The following is a 17,372-nucleotide window of genomic DNA, read 5'->3' as shown; positions in this document are numbered from 1 at the left end:
AGTCCAGGGGCCTGGAGGAGCCCAAAGGAAGTACCTGACCTTCCTGGAAGTTCAGGGAGGGCTCCCTGAGAGAGGGGATGTCTGAGCTGGAAGTGGGTCTAATAAAGAGGGAAGAGGACGGGTGTGCCATGCAAAAGGAAGTCATTTGCAAGGTCAATAGGTGGGGATGAGTGGAGTGGAGAGATTAATATGGTCATTCACTCCACGAATACTTTGAGTCTCAAATCTATATTGTACCTGGTCCTAGGCCAGCAGTGCTAGGGACACAGTGATGACCAAGACAGCCTCAGCTCTGCCCTCATGGGGCTCAATCCAGTGGGGGAGACAGGCTTGGCATCAGAAATGACACAAATGATTCTGTAAGAACGATAGTAACACATTCTATGATGAAAGAATGGAGAGCTGGAGGGCAGGAGACACGGGTACCTCATCATCAGTCCAGAGGAACTTTCCCTGAGGCACCAGCTTTGATGCCAGGCCCTCCAAGATGAATTAGCAAAGAAAAGAGCATGCGCTACGCCCTGAAGGCAGGAAGCACAGTCCTGCATATGGAGCACTCACTATGTGCCCAGCTCTTCACAGGCCTGGATCTTCCACATGATCCCGAGTGTTCCCACTCTCCTTGTGGTGACATGCTAGGAAGTGAGCAAGCCGAGTAGTTGCACCCTGGGGAGCAGGACACTGGCAGGCAGGAAACACAGCTGTGGAGCTCTGCAGTAGCTCACCAACAGGCCTGCACACCCCAGCACCATGCAGGGGTGACCCCAACCCTACAGCTGTCCTTGGAGGTGGGTCTATACAGATGAGGTGGAAGTACAAAGGGCTTAAGTGACATGGCCAGAGCCACAGAGTCAGGCCCCTGCGGGCTTCAGGGTCTACTGTGAACCACACATTATGCCCGGGGCCTGTGGGACTGCAGGCCGTGGCATGAGGTGCATGCTGCATCAGGAGCACAGTGAAAAGCATCTACAGGGCTTCTGCTGGGGGGACGGGCCCTGTCTTGTGGGCCGCACAGACGGTTGCTGCGGGGACAGAGGGCTGGGGATCCACAGCAGCTGTGCGAGACCATTCAGGAGGTGATCGTCCTATCCGGACAGGGAGAGGTGGCAGAGGAGGGAGAAGTGGTAGTCATCAGACCCACTGACAGATGCAATGGGGAGGGTGGGCAGCCCTGAGGTGGGGGCCCAGGAAAGTACTTACTTTGGGGGAAGATGCTAAGACCAGTAGGGGACATGGTGGTTGGGAGGCATTCAGGAGTCTCTGGACCCCCAGGGCTGGAAACTGGGAGAGAAGCCAGGGCAGAAGACAGGGACAAACTGCCAGTGCGAAGCCGGGAACTGAGGCTGGAAAGGCGGCCACGTGACAGGCGAGACACACAAGAGGCAGGAGCATCACTCAGAGAGGACGAGAGCTCGAATGCCCAGGACTGTTCCCCATCCCCACTCACTTTACTCCCTGTCGTGGTGTCTGCCTTGGTCTCAGCACCGAGGCGGTCAAACACTGACGTCCTGTGGAGACCTGCGAGGGAAGTGAGGCCATCAGGGAGAAGCCCCAGTGGGCCAGCCCTAGGCTGAGTACCATACAGACACCAAGGCAGCCCAGACACCAGTAGCTATGGGATAGGCAGGGCCAGACTGTGCTGAGTCGGATGTTATGTCTATACTCGATGCTGACCTTAACCCACCCACATCCGGCTAGAGTCAAATGTGGGAAAGACCAGCTGCAACTGGCAGATTCCCTGCAGCTCAGCACTAGCTCATGCACTGTGCGCACGGGAAGAGTTCTCAGTCCCTGCACATCCCTTCCACTTCTTGGGGTCAGAGACCTCTGAGAGAATCTGATGAGTGGTAATGCATCCTCCCCTAAATAAATTATAACCTAACAGCCATCAATAGAATGTTTACTAAATTATGGTATATAAATACTCTGGAAATAATAAATGACCATAAAAAAAAAGAATGAAGCAAATCTACCCGCACTAATAATGAGAAGATCTCAATTAAAAAGTTATAGAACATGGGCCGGGCATGGCAGGGCACACCTGTAATCCCTTTGGGAGGCCGAGGCAGGAGGATCACCTGAGCCCAGGACTTTGAGAACAATCTGGGTAATGCAGTGAGACCTTGTCTCTAGATACACACACATATACATACATACATACATATATATATATATATATATTCTGAGTCCCCAAGATTTTATACACACACACACACACACACACAAACAAATATATGAACAAAAAAGTTGTAGAACAGGAGTGGTGGCTCATGTCTGTAATCCCAATACTGTGGGAGGCAGTGGTAGGCAGATTGTGTGAGCCTAAGAGCTAGAGATGAGACTTTAAAAATTAGCTGGGCATGGTGGCCAACACCTGTAGTCCCTGCTGCTGGGGAGGTAAGGTGGGAACCCAGGAGTTCAAGGCTGCGATGAGCTGTGTTCATACCACAGCACTCCAGCCTAGGCAACAGAGCAAGACTCTGTCTCAAAAAAAAAAAAGTTAGGTCCAGACACAGTGGCTCACGCCTGTAATCCCAGCACTTTGGGAGGCCGAGGCAGGTGGTTTGCCTGAGGTCTGGCGTCTGAGAACAGCCTGAGCAACATGATGAAACCCCGTCTCTATTAAAAATATAAAAATTAGCTGGACATGGCAGAGTGCGCCTGTAATCCCAGCTACTCGGGAGATTGAGGCAGGAGAATCGCTGAACACAGAAGGTGGAGGTTGCAGTGAGCTGAGATCATGGCACTACACTCCAGCCTAGGCAACAGAGTGAAACTATCTCAAAAAAAAAAAAAGTTATAGAACAATACTTACATTATAAACACAAATGCTATTTGTATTTAAAAAAGAAAAACTAGGCCAGACACAGTAGCTCACACCTGTAATCCTAGCGATTTGGAAGGCTGAAGTGGGCAGATCACTTGAGCTCAGGAGTTCAAGACCAGCCTGGGCAACATAGCAAAACCCCATCTCTACAAAAAACACAAAAATTAGGTGGGTGTGGTGGCACATGCCTGCAGTCCCAGCCACTTGTGAGGCTGAGGCAGGACTGCTTGAACCTGGGAGGTCGAGGAAGCTGCAGTGAGTCGACATGGTGCCACTGCACCCCAGCCTGGGTGAAGTGAAGCCCTGTCTCAAAAAAAAAAAAAAATTAAAACTAAAAAAGAAAAACTGCCTATATATGTGTACATATACGTACATAGATGTTGGTCTGGAAAGGTTAACAAGAGACAGGGACATGGGAGTGAGGAAAAAAGAGTTTTGTTTTGTTTTTTAATTTTTTTTTTTTTTTTTTTTTTTTAGCGACGGGGTTTTACCATGTTGGCCAGGATGGTCTCGATCTCTTGACCTTGTGATCCACCCACCTCAGCCTCCCAAAGTGCTGGGATTACAGTAGTAAGCCACCATGCCCGGCCTAAGAGTTTTGTTTTGTTTTGTTTTGAGACGGAGTCTCACTCTGTCGCCAGGCTGGAGTGCAGTGGTACAATATTGGCTCACTGCAACCTCTGCCCACCAGGTTTAAGCAATTCTCATGTCTCAGCCTCCCAAGTAGCTGGGACTACAGGTGTGCCCCACCACACCCAACTAATTTTTTTTTTGTATTTTTTAGTAGAGACAGGGTTTTACCATGTTGGCCAGGATGGTTTTGATGTCTTGACCTGGTGATCTGCCTGCCTCAGCCTCCCAAAGCACTGGGATTACAAGTGTGAGCCACTGTGCCCAGCAAGAGTTTGTTTTTACTGAATATGTTTCTGAAAGTGCTGGAGCAACAAGCATAGGCCACCATCCCCAGCCTTTTGTTTTTTTTAATAGAGACAGGAGCTCACCATGTTGCATGCTTGAACTTCTAGGCTCAAGTGATCTTCCTGCCCCAATCTCCCAAAGTTCTGGGATCACAGCCGTGCATCACCATGCCCAGCCAAGAGATCATCTCTGTACTTCCAGTTACAAGGCCTAGCTTTGGACTACATATCCACTCGTCTTCTGGCTCACAATAATGGTGCCATTTTGAGGTATTTGCCCTTGGCCAAGCATGGTCACTCATTTCACAGCAGGCCATTGCTCTATCCCTGCTCCTGCCCCTTGAGGAAGAGGCGCCAAGGAGCCCAGCTACACTAACTGCAGGATAAGAGAGCAGAGGTATTGTGTCTCCCTCCTCTGTGGCCACCATTGCTGTCCCCTTGACCTAAGGCTCCTGCACCCCCCATTAGAGCCTACTTCTCTGCCACCATCTGTAGGATATGATGGTGTGATGCAGCAGGAAGGACACGGTCTCTGCAGGGAAGCACAACCTGATGGGCCAGTACCTTTTGCTGCCTGCTGCTGCTCCAGGATCTTGCGGGTGCGGGGTGTGGTGCCTTTGGGCATGTTGATGACATACTTCCCCTCCATCTCAGCAGTGACCCGGCGCCGCTTGGCAGGAACAGCCAGGCTCTCCTCCTCTCGGCGGGCTAGGGCTGCTGGGGGAACAAAGTGGGGGTATCAGTACCCTCTGAGACAGAATGTTCTCCCAGGATGGAGGCCAGACACCAGGTGGTCCTTTATCACCACACGTTCACATGACTGGAATCCCCAACCACCCACATCACCACTGACTGAACCACCAAGAAACTCAGGTCTGTGCAACATGAGATCACAGAAGATGCCCAGAATTCCCAGGCTGTGGCAGGCCTCCCAGGCTTCCTGTGGCTCTGTCCCTGTTCCGAGCAGGCTCATGGCCCAGCCCAGCCCACATCCCCTCAGATGGAGAAGCTGCTGGGTGGTGGAAAGGTTCTAGCGCTCCAAGCAGGCAGTGCTTTTATGGCTGCATTCACTTTTCAACAGGCACTTGAGCTGTGTACACTTACGAGTTGTGGATTGTGTGTAAATTACACCTTAATTTAAAAAATGAATCCCCTCAAACGTGTTAAGGGTTAAAAGAGCCAGTTGCTCCCAAGCTCACCGTCTTGACAATACTTTATAAACTGATTTTAACTTTTTTTTTCTGAAATGGAGTTTTCGTTCTTGTTACCCAGTCTGAAGTACAATGACGCGATCTCAGCTCACTGCAACCCTACGACCTCCCCCTCCCGGGTTCAAGTTATTCTCCTGCCTCAGCCTTCCAAGTAGCTGGTGTTACAGGCATGCGCCACCATGCCTAGCTAATTTTTGTATTTTTGGTAGAGACAGGGTTTCACCCTGTTGGTCAGGCTGGTCTTGAACTGACCTCAGGTGATCCGCCCTCCTTGGCCTCCCCAAGTGCTGGGATTACAGGCACGAGCCATCACATCTGGCCTACTTTTTTTTTTTTTTTTTTGAGACGGAGTTTCACTCTTGTTACCCAGGCTGGAGTGCAATGGCGCGATCTCGGCTCACCGCAACCTCCGCCTCCTGGGCTCAGGCAATTCTCCTGCCTCAGCCTCCTAAGTAGCTGGGATTACAGGCACGCGCCACCATGCCCAGCTAATTTTTTGTATTTTTAGTAGAGACGGGGTTTCACCATGTTGACCAGGATGGTCTCGATCTCTCGACCTCGTGATCCACCCGCCTCAGCCTCCCAAAGTGCTGGGATTACAGGCTTGAGCCACCGCGCCCGGCTTTTTTTTTTAATGTAGAGACAGGGTTTCATCATCTTGTCCAGGTTGGTCCTGAACCCCTGGGCTCGAGCGATGTTCCGGCCTTAGCCTCCCAAAGTGCTGGGATTACAGGCGTGAGCCACCACGCCCAGCCTTTTTTGCTCATGGCACACAAATCAAAGGCCAGAAGAGGGTGAGGCACTTCCAAACCTGCAGGACAAAGGGGAGACTTTGTGATGGAGGTGGATGGGGCGTGATGGAGTGGGTGTCAGAAACATGAAGTGCCCTGGGCCTCAGTTTCCACATTTGCCTTATGACACCATGAAGTCATTGCTGTGGGGATGGGTCCAGCAAAGGCATAAGAGCATGGTGGATGGGAAGGCTTGGGAGCCAGGGACTACAGGCCCACCCCAGTTCTCAAGCTGAGACCTGGGGGAGCACAGAGGCCAACATGGAGCAGTCTGGGGAGGAAGAGTGCTCAGGCCAAGGGGTCACCAAGGGCAAAGGGCCCATGATGGTAAGGAGGCTAGAGGGGAGCAAGCGAGCATGCAAAGTGGGGAGATGCAAGAGATGAATCCACACGATACAGGGCCCTGCAGACCACGTGGGGAAGATGCCCTTTATTCCTGGAATAACGGGAAACCCTGGAGAGTTCCAGCCCAGGGGGTTATAGGATCGGACTCTAGGGCTTCAAGGATTTCTTGGCTGCTGAGAAGAGGCCAAGAGGTTCTTTACCTTTGACCCTAGGCATTAAGCACAGAGCTGGGCACAAGTCGGAGGCTTGGTGACCACCTGTTTACAAAGCCTGAACCCCTGTGTGAGAAGGCAATGCACACATGCCTCAACACACCAACTCAGATGCCTCTGTTCATCCTCCCGGTGGGGTAACACCACCCTCCATGCTACAGATGTGGAAAGTGAGGCCCGCAGTCATATGGCAACTTGATCAAGTTTATAGAGGTGATTCAGGCCAAATGCTTTATATACCTTGCAGCCTTCAAAGCTCTTTACAGTATGGGGAGCATCACCCCCAACACCTCCTACCAACCCACATTCCCCTCCTGCTCCTCCCACCACCTGCCCATGTTCCCTCACCAGTGGCCTTGGCACTCTTTGCTGCCATCTTGTTGGACACAGTGACCGAGATCTTGGAGGTGCTAGTGTCTGGGCGCCTGGGGGGTGTGTTGGGTGGGGAGTCACGGTTTAGGCTATTGGTGATCATTCGAGAGGCAGCTGCAGGAAGAAAAGGGGAGAGTCCAGTCAGGCGGGATCCTGGGAGACAGGCCTCAATCCAGCAGTCCCAGGATGGAGAAGGTGAGCCTTGGGACTGAATGAGACGGTCAACTGGTGTCACTCTGGGGCTGCATAGTCCTAGTGATGGGGATGCTTGGCGACAGGGTGGGCTGCATCTCCCCAGGAACTAGCCCATCCCTCCCTACCCTAGGAGCCTTTCCTGAGGCTCTAGACCAGGCGTCCCTAAACTACGGCCCGCGGGCTGCATGCGGCCCCCTGAGGCCATTTATCCGCCTCCCTCCCCCCGTCGCACTTCAGGAAGGGGCACCTCTTTCATTGGTGGTCAGTGAGAGGAGCACAGTATGTGGCGGCCCTCCAACAGTCTGAGGGACAGTGAACTGGCCCCCTGTGTAAAAAGTTTGGGGACGCCTGCTCTAGACCACACTAGTTCCAATCACACCTCACCCATCAGTCACCCAGCCTCATGCTGAGTTCACCCCTCCCCTTCCTGAGTTGCTTCAGCCATGCTTGTCTCCAGGATCTTCCTTACCCAGCAAGTAGACACCTCCTCAGGGTCCTTGCTGTTCCTTCTGCCTGACATGCGGTTCCCCAAGTACAGCGGAATTGCTGTGTCTCATCATTCAAGCCTCCTCTCTGATGGCAACTCCTCAGAGAAAACTTCCCTGACTGCCCCATCAAAAACAGCACCTCCTTACCCACTTATCCACTTTCATTTTCTTCATGGTCCTTACAGCGACTTAACATTAAACTCTATTTGTTTACTGGTAAATTCACAAGAATGCAAGCTCCACGAGGAGGCTGTGTCTGTTTACTGCTGTATCCTAGTGCCTAAAGTAGTTTCTGAGGACAGACATGGGGGTGTACACCTGTAATCCCTGTACTTTGGGAGGTGGAGGCGGGTGGATCACTTGAGGTCAGTTCAAGACCAGCCTGGGCAACATGCCAAAACTCCATCTCCACCAAAAATACAAAAAGTTAGCCAGGCATGGTGGCACATGCCTGTAGACCCAGCTACTCAGGGGGCTGAGGCAGGAGGATCACTTGAACCCAGGAGGTCAAGGCTGCAGTGAGCTATGATTGCACCGCTGCACTCTTGCCTGGGCAAGAGAGTTAAACTCAGTCTCAAAAAAAAAAAAGAAAGAAAACTACAGTCAACCATCGCAGCCCATTTAACAAAATGTGACCCCCAAGTACCCACCACACAGGTCAGGCATCAGGGCATTATTGGTGCCCAGAAGTCCCAGGACAGATCCCTCCCTATCAGACCTCCTCCCTCTCTGCAGGAAGAAATTCTTGGTCTTCAGACCTGCTCTCTCTCCTTTGTTAATGATTTGGGATATACTCTGCACTTCCTCAGACATTTCTCAGGTTAGAGGGGGTGGCTTTATGTCCAGTGGCTGCAAACTCTCCGGCTATGTAGAATCTGTCCTGTGAGAACCTCTATTCACAACACTCTTTACCTAGCTGAGTGCAACATGATCAGGATTTTCTGCTATAAAAGGCAAGCTGTGAAGAGGGCCCTGCCTCTCATGCTGTACCCAGAGGGAAGTGTGCTGCTGAAAAGATGTCAGGAATGTGATGCTTTATCGTCATGACAGGCAAGCACCATTTGGGTGGAGGTTAAGCAGCCAACTCTGTCTTTACTCGGTTGCATATGAGTTGCAGTCAGGATATCAGAGAACAAAAACCTGTTCTCTTTCTCCCTCCTGACAGAACACATTTGATGATATGACGTGTGTAAAAGTGATCATCTCAGGAATGCTGTTTTTGGGGCATTCTTCCCACCCCTTTTCTTCTTTGCCTATTTCCCCTTCTCTTTTTATTTTATTTTATTTTATTTTATTTTATTTTATTTTGAGACCGAGTTTCGCTCTTGTTACCCAGGCTGGAGTGCAATGGTGCGATCTCGGCTCACCGCAACCTCTGCCTCCTGGGTTCAGGCAATTCTCCTGCCTCAGCCTCCTGAGTAGCTGGGATTACAGGCACGTGCCACCATGCCCAGCTAATTTTTTGTATTTTTAGTAGAGACGGGGTTTCACCATGTCGACCAGGATGGTCTCGAACTCTCGACCTCGTGATCCACCAGCCTCGGCCTCCCAAAGTGCTGGGATTACAGGCTTGAGCCACCGCGCCCGGCCTATTATTTTTTTTTCTCTCTCTCTCTTTCTTTTTTTTTTCTAAGAGACAAGGTCTCACTCTGTTTCCCAGGAGGAAGGAGTGCAGTGCTGCCATCATAACTCACGGCAGCCTCAAAGTCCTGGGCTCCAGCAATCCTCCCACATCAACCTCCCAAGGAGCTGGGACTACAGGCACGTGCCACCACACACGGCTAATTTAATAATTTGTGTAGAGACAGGGTCTCACGATGTTGCCCAGGCTGGTCTCAAGTGATCCTCCCACGTGGGCCTCCCAAAGTGCTTGGATTAAAGGCATAGGCCATCATACCCAGCTGAAAATTTCATTAATAAAGATTTGAAAGACTGTTAAAAATAATGTGTGCTGTTAGCAATCAGGGTAGTGGGTACCCTGGAGACAATGTGGTGGCTGGGAGAGGGCACAGGGGGACTCTGACAGGCTGGTCATGTTTCCGTGGTTGGATTTGGGTACTGGCTACATAGATATCACATCTATGAAAGCCACCCACTGTACTCTTATGATTGAACCCTTTTCTGAATGTATGTTATGGGGGAGTGTTACAGAAATGAACCCTAATTTGCTCAGCCTCTCTGCATCCACACCTTTGGGTAGGCCCTGCCCACACTGACTCTGGACTTAGCCACGTAACCTGCTTTGGCCAACAGGACAAGAACAAATGTTGTGCAAGCAGAGGCTTAAGAGGTGTTTTCCATACTGGGGCCAGCCCTCCTCTGCTGCTTTTGGGAACCCTGCAACCATCACTGTGAACAAGCCCAGGCTAGCCTGCTAGATAATTATGGACATGTAGCCAAGTCACCCTGTGGGCCCAGATAACATAAGGACAACCATCAGACATGTGAATGAGGCCATAAACCCAGCTTCAATCTAGCTGCCAGGTGACCAGTAAAATCAGCTGAGTTGGCCTACAGCAGAATGGACCAGCCAGCCCATGAAATCATGAGAAATAAACGCCCATGTTTTAGCAAGGCATGGTGGCTTGTGCCTATAATCCCAGTTATTCAGGAGGCTGAGGTGGGAGGATCACTTGAGGCCAGGACTTTGAGGCTACAGTGAGCTATGACTGCACCACTACACTGGGCAAGAGAGTGAGACTCTCATCTCAAGAAATGAAAATACGTGTGTGCGCGCACGCGCGCGCACTTTTTTGAGATGAAGTCTCCCTCTGTTGCCAGGCTGGAGTGAAGTGGCACGATCTTGGCTCACTGCAATCTATGCCTCCCAAGTTCAAGTGATTCGCCTGCCTCAGCCTCCCATGTAGCTGGAACTACAGGCGCACACCACCATGCCCAGGTGATTTTTATATTTTTAGTAGAGATGGGGTTTCACCATGTTGGCCAGGACAATCTCGATCTCTTGACCTCGTGATCCGCCTGCCTTGGCCTCCCAGAGTGCTGGGATTACAGGTGTGAGCTACCGCGCCCAGCCCACATGTCTGTGTTTTAAAGCACAGTTTTGGGGCAGCTTAGTTACCAGCAAAGGGAACCTAATGTGTATGTTAAAATTTAGAAGTTTACTTTTAAAAAGCAAAAATAGGCCGGGCACGGTGGCTCAAGCCTGTAATCCCAGCACTTTGGGAGGCCGAGGTGGGTGGATCACGAGGTCAAGAGATCAAGACCATCCTGGTCAACATGGTGAAACCCCGTCTCTACTAAAAATACAAAAATTAGCTGGGCATGGTGGCACGTGCCTGTAATCCCAGCTACTCAGGAGGCTGAGGAAGGAGAATAGCCTGAACTCAGGAGGTGGAGGTTACGGTGAGCCGAGATCGCGCCATTGCACTCCAGCCTGAGTAACAAGAGTGAAACTCCATCTCAAAAAAATAAATAAATAAATAAAAAGCAAAAATAGCCAGGTGCGGTGGTTCGTGCCTGTACTTTGGGAGGCTGAGACAGATGGATCACTTGAGGACCAGCCTGGCAAATGTGGCAAAACCCTGTCTCTACTAAAAATACAAAAATTAGCTGGGTATGGTGGCGCACACCTGTAATCCCAGCTACTTAGACGACTGAGGCTCAAGAATCACTTGAACTTGGGAGGCAGAGGTTGCAGTGAGCTGACATCGTGCCATTGCACTCCAACACAGGCAACACAGTGAGACTCTGTCTCAAAAAAAATTTTAAAAAGGCTGGGTACAGTGGCAGCTCATACCTGTAATCCCAACACTTTGGGAGGGTGAGGCAGGTGGATCACCTGAGGTGTTTGAGACCAGCCTGGCCAACAGGGTGAAATCCCATTTCTACTAAAAATACAAAAATTAGCCAGGCATGGTGGCATGCACCTGTAATCCCAGCTCCTCGGGAGGCTGAGGCAGGAGAATCACTTAAACCAGGGAGGCAGAGGTTGCAGTAGGCCGAGAGCATGGTACTGCACTCCAGCTTCAGTGACAGAGTGAGACTCCATCTCAAAAAAAAAAAAAAGAAAAAGAAAAAGTATAAATACAGTCAATACTCATCATTCATAGATTCCATATTTGCAAATTTGCCTACTCATTAAAATGTCTTTGTAATCCCAAAATCGATACCGGCAGTGCTTTCACTGTCATTCACAGACATACAGAGGGAACAATCTGAGTCACTCCAGACACGTTCCCAAATGAGAACAAAGAAGGCATTCTCATCCTCTTATTTCAGGTCCCACTCTGTAAACAAGTGTCCTTTGCCCAGTCTATTGATGCCATGAATGTGAACATTTTTCATATTTTTGTTGGTGATTTTGCTGTTTAAAACAGCTCCCTGGCCAGGAACGGTGGCTCACACCTATAATCCTAGCTACTCAGGACGCTGAGGCAGGAGAATTGCTTGAACCCGGGAGGCGGAGGTTGTGGTGAGCCAACATTGTGCCACTGCACTCCAGCCTGGCAACAAGAGCGAAACTCTTTCTCAAATCAAGGAAAAGAGGCTTGAAGAGTTAGGACTCACCACTAGTTGTGCCACGGCGAATCTCGCCTGCGAGGGGGCTGGGGCTAGAGGGCACTGACTCAGTGGCAGCTTTGCACATGTCCTGTAAAAAAAAAAGAACAGGTACCTGGGTCACCACAGCAGAATCATGGACCTAGAGATCTAAGCAACACCAGTAGGATCAGCAGCTGATTGCCGGAGAAGACTGTAACACATTTCACTCCTAACCACAAGCAAGCATCAGACATCCCCAAACTGAGGGGCACTCTATAAAATATTTGACCAGCCGGGCGCGGTGGCTCAAGCCTGTAATCCCAGCACTTTGGGAGGCCGAGGCGGGTGGATCACAAGGTCGAGAGATCGAGACCAACCTGGTCAACATGGTGAAACCCCGTCTCTACTAAAAATACAAAAAAAATTAGCTGGGCATGGTGGCGCGTGCCTGTAATCCCAGTTACTCAGGAGGCTGAGGCAGGAGAATTGCCTGAACCCAGGAGGCGGAGGTTGCGGTGAGCCGAGATCGCGCCATTGCACTCCAGCCTGGGTAACAAGAGTGAAACTCCGTCTCAAAAAAAAAAAAAAAAAAAAAAATTTGACCAATACTCTACAAAACTATCACATTCATTGCAAAGAAACAGGCCAGGTACAGTGGCTCATGCCTGTAATCCCAGCACTTTGGGAGGCTGAGGCGAGTGGGTCACCTGAGGTCAGGAGTTTGAGACCAGCCTGGCCAACATAGTGAAACCTGGTCTCTACTAAAAATACAAAAATTGGCCGGGTGCGGTGGCTCAAGCCTGTAATCCCAGCACTTTGGGAGGCCGAGGGGGTGGATCACGAGGTCAAGAGATCGAGACCATCCTGGTCAACATGGTGAAATCCCATCTCTACTAAAAATACAAAAAAATTAGCTGGGCATGGTGGCTCGTGCCTGTAATCCCAGCTACTCAGGAGGCTGAGGCAGGAGAATTGCCTGAACCCAGGAGGCAGAGGTTGCGGTGAGCCAAGATTGAGCCATTGCACTCCAGCCTGGGTAACAAGAGCGAAACTCCGTCTCAAAAAAAAAAAAAAAAAAAAAAAAAAATACAAAAATTACCCAGGCGTGGTGGTACACACGTGTAATCCCAGCTACTCGGGGGGCTCAGGCAGGAGAATCGATTGAACCCAGGAGGTAGAGGCTACAGTGAGCTAAGACTGTGCCACTATATTCCAGCCTGGGCAACAGAGTGAGACTCCTCCATCTCAAAAACAAAAAAAACTACAAAACTCATATATTATAAGAGAAAAGGAGACATAAGTAAATGCAATGCAATGTGGTATCCTGGATTGGATCTTAGAACAGATTATTGGTTTTCTTTTCCTTTTTTTTTTTTTTTTTTTTTTTTTTTGAGACAGGGTCTCACTGTGTTGCCCAGACTCAAGTGATCCTTCCTTTTTAGCCTCCCAAGTAGCTAGGACCACAGGTGCCAAACCACCATGCCTGGCTAACTTTTTGTATTTTTGGTAGAGATGAGGAGTCTGCGCAAAACAGATTATTGGTGGAAAGAAAAACGGATGGAATCCACATACTCAAAAAGAGATGGGGAAAAAAAGGGGCCATACTTGGTGGCTCATGCCTGTAATTCCAACTACTTGGAAAGCTGAGGCAGGAGGACTGCCTAAACTCAGGAATTCAAGACTAGCCTGAGCAACAAAGTGAGACCTCATCTCTATTTTAAAAAGGAAAAAAGAGCTGGGAGCTGTGGCTCACGCCTGTAATCCCAGCTAAAGGAAGGCAGAGACGGGAGGACAGCTTGAGCCCAGGAGTTCGAGACCTGCCTGGGCAATATAGCAAGACCCTGTTCTCCACAAAAAGAAAAACACAGAAAGACAAAAAATAATAATAAGTGTAAAAAAAAAAAGAAAAAAGAAAAAGAAAAGAGGCTGGGCACAGTGGCTCATGCCTGTAATCCCAGCACTTTGGGAGGCCGAGGCGGGTGGATCACGAGGTCAAGAGATCAAGACTATCCTGGTCAACATGGTGAAACCCTGTCTCTACTAAAAATACAAAAAATTAGCTGGGCATGGTGGTGCGTGCTGTAATCCCAGTTACTCAGGAGGCTTAGGCAATCCCAGTTACTCAGAATCGCCTGAACCCAGGAGGCGGAGGTTGCGGTGAGCCGAGACTACGCCATTGCACTCCAGCCCCTGGGTAACAAGAGCAAAACTCCGTCTCAAAAAAAAAAAAAGAAAAATAGAAAGCCAGTCTGTAATTTAGTTAACAGTAGTATACTAATGTTAATTTCTTAATTTTGACAAATGTATCATGGTTAGGTAAGATGTTAACATCAGAGGAAGCTTGGTGAAGAAAACACAGCAGCTTTTTTTTTTTTTTTTTTTTTGAGATGGAGTCGCTCTGTCGCCCTGGCGGGACAGGAGTGCAGTGGCACGATCTCGGCTCACTGCAACCTCTGCCTCCTGGTTTCGAGCAATTATCCTGCCTCAGCTTCCCAAGTAGCTGGGACTACAGGTGCCTGCCACCATGCCCAGTTAATTTTTGTATTTCTTAGTAGAGATGGGGTTTCACCATGTTGGCCAGGATGGTCTCGAGCTCATGACCTCATGATCCACCTGCCCCAGCCTCCCAAAGTACTGGGATTACAGGCTTGAGCTACCACATCCGGCCAACACAGAAGCTTTCTATACTGTTATCTGAACTTTTCTATAAATCCATAATTATTCTCAAATTTAGAAGTTTTGGCCAGGTGCAGTGGCTCACACCTGTAATTCCAGCACTTTGGGAGGCCAAGACGGGTGGATCACTTGAGGCCAGGAGTTCAAGACAAGCGTGGCCAACACAGTGAAACCCCGTCTCTACCAAAAAATACAAAAATTAGCTGGATGTGGTGGCATGCACCTGTAATCTCAGCTACTCGGGAGACTAAGCCAAAAGAATCACTTGAACCCAGGAGGTAGAGGTTGCAGTGAGCCAAGATCACACCACCGTACCTCAGACAGAGCCAGACACCATCTCAAAAAAAAAAAATATTTCTTTTTAAATTATAGTTTAAAGGAAAAAAAAAAGTTTTGCTCAGTGACCTTCTCTATAACAACTCAGATAATGCCCCTGGCTTGAGAAAGCCCTCACTGTGGGTTCCTGTCCTGGATGATAGAGAAATGAAGGCCTGTTTCTGGGATGGTAGAAGCCATTCCATTAAAAATAATGAGAATAGGCCAGGCGCAGTGGCTCATGCCTATAATCCCAGCACTTTGGGAGGTTGAGGCAGGTGGATCACGAGGTCAGATCAAAACCATTCTGGCTAACACGGTGAAAACCCCTCTCTACTAAAAACACAAAAAATTAGCTGAGCATGGTGGCACTTGCCTGTAGTCCCAGCTACCCAGGAGACTGAGGCGGGAGAATCACTTGAACCCGGGAGGTGGAGGTTGCAGTGAGCCAAGATAGCGCTACAGCACTTGAGCTTGGGTGACAGAACAAAACTCCATCTCCGAAAAGAAAAAAAAAAAAAAAGAGAATAACCACAGCAGCCACCATTTGGTAAGCGGAGTGCTTGAGAGCAAAGATGTAGAGCAAGTTTCCTTCTTAATCAAGTGGAGCAGGAAGTTCATACAGAGGAAGGATGGAGAGGCCAGGCACCATAGCTCATGCCTGCAATCCCAGCACTTTGGAAGGCCGAGATAAGAGAATTGTCTGAGGAGTTTGAGACCAGCCTGGCAACAGTGAGACCCGCGTCTCTACAAAAAATTTAAAACTTAGCCAAGCATGGTGCCATGCACTTGCAGTCCCAGCTACTGAGGGGCTTAGGTGGTAGGATCGCTTAAGCCCAGGAGCTTGAGGCTTCAGTACGCTGTGATTTTACCACTGCACTCCAGCCTGGATGACAGAGTAAGACCCTGTCTCAAAAACAGATGAAAGACGGCTGGGTACAATGGCTCACACCTGTAATCCCAGACCTTTGGGAGGCCGGGGCAGGAGGATCACCTAAGGCCAGGAATTCAAGACCAACCTGGGCAATAAGGCAAAACCCCATCTCTACTAAAATTAAAAAGCATAGCTAGGAGTTGTGATGCATGGCTGTAATCTCACTCAGGTGGCTGAGGTACGAGAATCTCTTGAACTTGGGAGGCAGAGGCTACAGTGCGCCAAGACAGCATCACTGCACTCCAGGCAGGGAAACAGGGCAGGATTCTGTCTCAATAAAATAAAGGAAAGAGGCCAGGCGCAGTGGAACACGCCTGTAGTCCCAGTTACTCAGGAGGCTAAGATGGGAGAATCACTTGAACCCGGGAGGCGGAGGTTGCAGTGAGTTGAGTTCGTGCCACTGCACTCTAGCCTGGGCGATGGAGCAAAACCCTGTCTCAAAAATAAATGAAACAAGCAAGTAAAGGAAGGAAGGGAGGGACGGAGGGAAAGACAGAGAGAGAGAGGAGAGAGAAAGAAAAGAAAGAAAGAAAAAGAAAAGAAAGAAAAAAAAAAAGGAAGAAAGAAAGAGGGGGAGGGGGGAGGAAGGGAGGAAGGGAGGAGAAAGAAAGAGGGGATGGGAAGGAGGGAGGGAGGGAGAGGATGGATGGAGTCAGTGCCTGATAGGCCACAGCGAGTGCTTGATAAGTATTAGCCATTATATTAATAACGTAATGAGTACCTCAAACAGGTCTGGTGCTCAGAGCCACAAACATTATCTGGTAGGTGGCCACAGCCACACTAGCATCAGGGCTGTGTGAAAAGCCCACTCTAAGAGACCCAGGAAGGTTGGTCACTATAAGTGAACAGGTCAAGACTGGAATGTCCAGGTTGTGAGCCAGGTTGCCATCTGGGTCCCACATAGGAAGCTGCTGTACCGAAGATGATAGTTACCACGAGAGAGATTAGCATTACCTTCCTTGTGATAACAATTATTACAGAGGAACCCGAATACAGGCAGTTTCCACTGTGCTAGTGCTTTACATAGCTTAATACTCACAACCAGGGCCGGGCACGGTAGCTCATGCCAGAAATCCCAGCACTTTGGAAGGCTGAGGCAGGAGGATAGCCTGAGCCCAGGAATTCAGTATCAGCTTGGGCAACATGATGAGACACCGTCTCAAAAAAAAAAAAAAAAAAACACAGAAAACCACCGTTCAAGATAGGTTTGCCTCTCTCTTTTTCACAGATGGAGAAAGTAAGCTCAGAGAGGTTGGGCAATGTGCCCAATGTCACACAGCAAATGGCTGAATCCGCCCTGGAACCTGGGTCGGCCTGCCTCTGCTGCCAGGCATCCCATTGGCTCTGCAACTGCCCCTCCACCTCCATGCCAAACCCAGAGACACAGGGGCTGGGCACATGACCCACCTGACGGTGCACCACCTTGGCATGCTTGAGAATGGCGATGATGTCACCCACCACGGTCACACCCAGCTCATTCATGATCTCCTTATTGAGATCCAGCAGCATGCTCTTCTGAATCCTGCAGGGGAAGGTCAGTGGTGAGGCCCCAGGTGGGCCAGAGTGGGTAGGCCAGCCAGCTCCCCACC

General features: G+C 49.8%; 1 protein-coding gene across 5 annotated transcripts in view; it reads right to left on the bottom strand.

Annotated features, from left to right (window-relative positions):
- Window positions 1-17,372, bottom strand: part of C14H19orf47 (chromosome 14 C19orf47 homolog) — a 29,661-nt gene that overhangs the window by 1,471 nt on the left and 10,818 nt on the right. For 4 of the 5 annotated variants that reach the window (XM_003943165.4, XM_010331006.3, XM_010331008.3 and 1 more), the window contains 5 exons: window positions 17,191-17,305; window positions 11,886-11,967; window positions 6,652-6,789; window positions 4,309-4,461; window positions 1,448-1,518 (listed from right to left, as the gene is read on the bottom strand). In XM_003943165.4, the coding sequence (XP_003943214.2) occupies window positions 1,448-1,518; window positions 4,309-4,461; window positions 6,652-6,789; window positions 11,886-11,967; window positions 17,191-17,305 (559 nt within the window). The remainder of the gene's footprint in view (window positions 1-1,447; window positions 1,519-4,308; window positions 4,462-6,651; window positions 6,790-11,885; window positions 11,968-17,190; window positions 17,306-17,372) is intronic. The other variant, XM_010331007.3, reaches the window with a different exon arrangement.

This window comes from Saimiri boliviensis, chromosome 14, assembly GCF_048565385.1.
Source record: "Saimiri boliviensis isolate mSaiBol1 chromosome 14, mSaiBol1.pri, whole genome shotgun sequence".
Classification (NCBI taxonomy): domain Eukaryota; kingdom Metazoa; phylum Chordata; class Mammalia; order Primates; family Cebidae; genus Saimiri; species Saimiri boliviensis.
This window is presented reverse-complemented; position numbering and strand designations above follow the sequence as displayed.